This window comes from Nicotiana sylvestris, chromosome 8 (genome assembly GCF_000393655.2).
Source record: "Nicotiana sylvestris chromosome 8, ASM39365v2, whole genome shotgun sequence".
NCBI classification, from domain to species: domain Eukaryota; kingdom Viridiplantae; phylum Streptophyta; class Magnoliopsida; order Solanales; family Solanaceae; genus Nicotiana; species Nicotiana sylvestris.
This window is the reverse complement of record NC_091064.1, coordinates 192,354,543-192,356,487: the sequence shown is the minus strand read 5'-3', so window position 1 is coordinate 192,356,487 and position 1,945 is coordinate 192,354,543. Positions and strand designations below refer to the sequence as shown.

Sequence of the window (1,945 nt, the reverse complement as noted above, 5' to 3'; positions counted from 1 at the left end):
GATTTGTCTCTTCACATCTGGCTAACACTTTGTCAAGATTACCCAAACATTCGTCAAAAGAGTCACCCACAACACTAAAATCATCCATGAACACTTACAAGAAGTCCTCAACCATGTAGGTAAATATAGACTTCATACACCGCTGAAATGTAGTCGATGCATTACACAAACCAAATGGCATCCGTGAGAATGCAAAGGTGCCATACAGACATGTGAATATGGTTTTCTCTTGGTCTTTTGGTGCAATCAAAATCTGATTGTAACCTGAGTACCCATCCAAAAAGCAATAGTAGGCACGCCCTGCAAGTCTATCCAACATTTGGTCAAGAAAGGGAAATGGAAAATGATATTTTCGGGTCACTTTGTTGAGCTTTCGGTAATCCATGCATACCCTTCATCTGGTGAGAGTCCTAGTGGGGATCAACTCATTTTACTCATTTGTCACCACAGTCATACCCCCTTCTTCGGCACACGTTGTACCGGTGTAGTCCATGAACTATCCGAAATGGGGTACACAACCCATGCATCTAGCCACATGATAACTTCCTTCTTCACGACCTCTTACATAGCCTCGTTCAAACTCCTTTGTTGTTCCACGGAGGTTTTGGCATCATTCTCAAGTATAATCTTGTGCATGCAAAAGGCGGGGCTTATCACCCAAATATCAGCTAGAGTCCATCCAATTGCCTTCTTCCTTCGTTGGAGCACTTCAAGGGTGGCATCTACCTGCACGTTAGTTAAACACGAAGAAAGAATAACAGGTAAAGTTGAACAAGGGCCCAAGAATTCATACCTGAGGCGTGGAGGCAAAGGCTTCAACTCCAATACGGGAGGTTCCTCGATTGAGGGATTTTTTGGTGGAGTATTTCTATTCTTAAGATCCAAGTAAAGTTTACGGGGCTCATAGGAGTAAGAACCCATTCCTTGCAAGGTATTGACATACTCTACCAAGCTTTCATCCTCAGTCACATCATGGTTCAACAATATAGATTCCAAAGGATCATCCATAGTGATCATGGCACTCGTATCATCAACTATCACCTCCGTCATTAAATCAATAAAAGAACAAACCTTAGTACTATTTGGCTGCTTCATTGATTTGCACACGTGGAAGACAACTTTTTCGTCACCCACCCGAAAGGTGAGCTCCCCTGCTTACACATCAACCAATGCCTTCCCTGTTACTAGGAAAGGCCTTCCCAATATTATTGGCACCTCATAGTCGACTTCGCAATCGAGAATCACAAAATCTGCAGGCAAAATAAATTTGTCAACCCGGACAAGAACATTATCAATAATACCAAGCGACCTCTTCATTATTCTATCTGCCATTTGCAATATCATTGAAGTAGCTCTCGGTTGACCAATACCCAACGTTTTGAATACATAGTAAGGCATCAAATTTATACTTGCTCCCAAATCACACAAGGACTTTGCAAAATCCTCACTCCCAATGGTACATGGAATGGTTAATACGCCGGGATCCTCAAGCTTTGTATCCATCCAGTGCACAATAACACTTACTTGATGAGTCATTTTGATGGTCTCACAATCCATAAATCTCTTTTTAGTTACCAAGTCTTTCAAAAACTTGGCATAACCCGGCATTTGCTCAAAAGCATCCACCAAGGGCACATTGATCAACAAACTTTCATCATCTCAATAAACTTCTTGAACTGGTTTTCATTCTTCTTCTTTGCAAGTCTTTGACGGTAAGGTGGAGGAGGCCTTGGAAAAGGAGCCTTGGCTTTAGGTATTATCATTTCTGGTATGTCTATCATATGTTCCCTAGACAGGTTTACGTCATCTTGAGTCTCCTCCTCATTGTCATGCATATAAATTCTCACCTCCCCATTCAAATTCTCTTCACTCAATTAGAATTACGCCTAGCTGGGGGAGGGTCTGGAATGTTTTCATTGGTCTGGCGGCCTCTTCTTTGACCTTG

The 1,945-nt window shown here is 42.1% G+C and overlaps 1 protein-coding gene across 1 annotated transcript; it reads right to left on the bottom strand.

The window, feature by feature from the left end:
* Positions 1 to 1,155: 1,155 nt before the first annotated feature.
* LOC138876179 (uncharacterized) lies at positions 1,156 to 1,608 on the bottom strand. The gene has a single exon (XM_070155082.1). It carries the CDS (start codon positions 1,606 to 1,608, stop codon positions 1,156 to 1,158), a length of 453 nt encoding a protein of 150 aa, XP_070011183.1.
* Between the last annotated feature and the right edge of the window lie 337 nt (positions 1,609 to 1,945).

Bases quoted from the DNA above. Each gene is read 5' to 3' on its own strand.
- LOC138876179 (XM_070155082.1), bottom strand. From the start codon at position 1,608: ATGCCGGGTTATGCCAAGTTTTTGAAAGACTTGGTAACTAAAAAGAGA.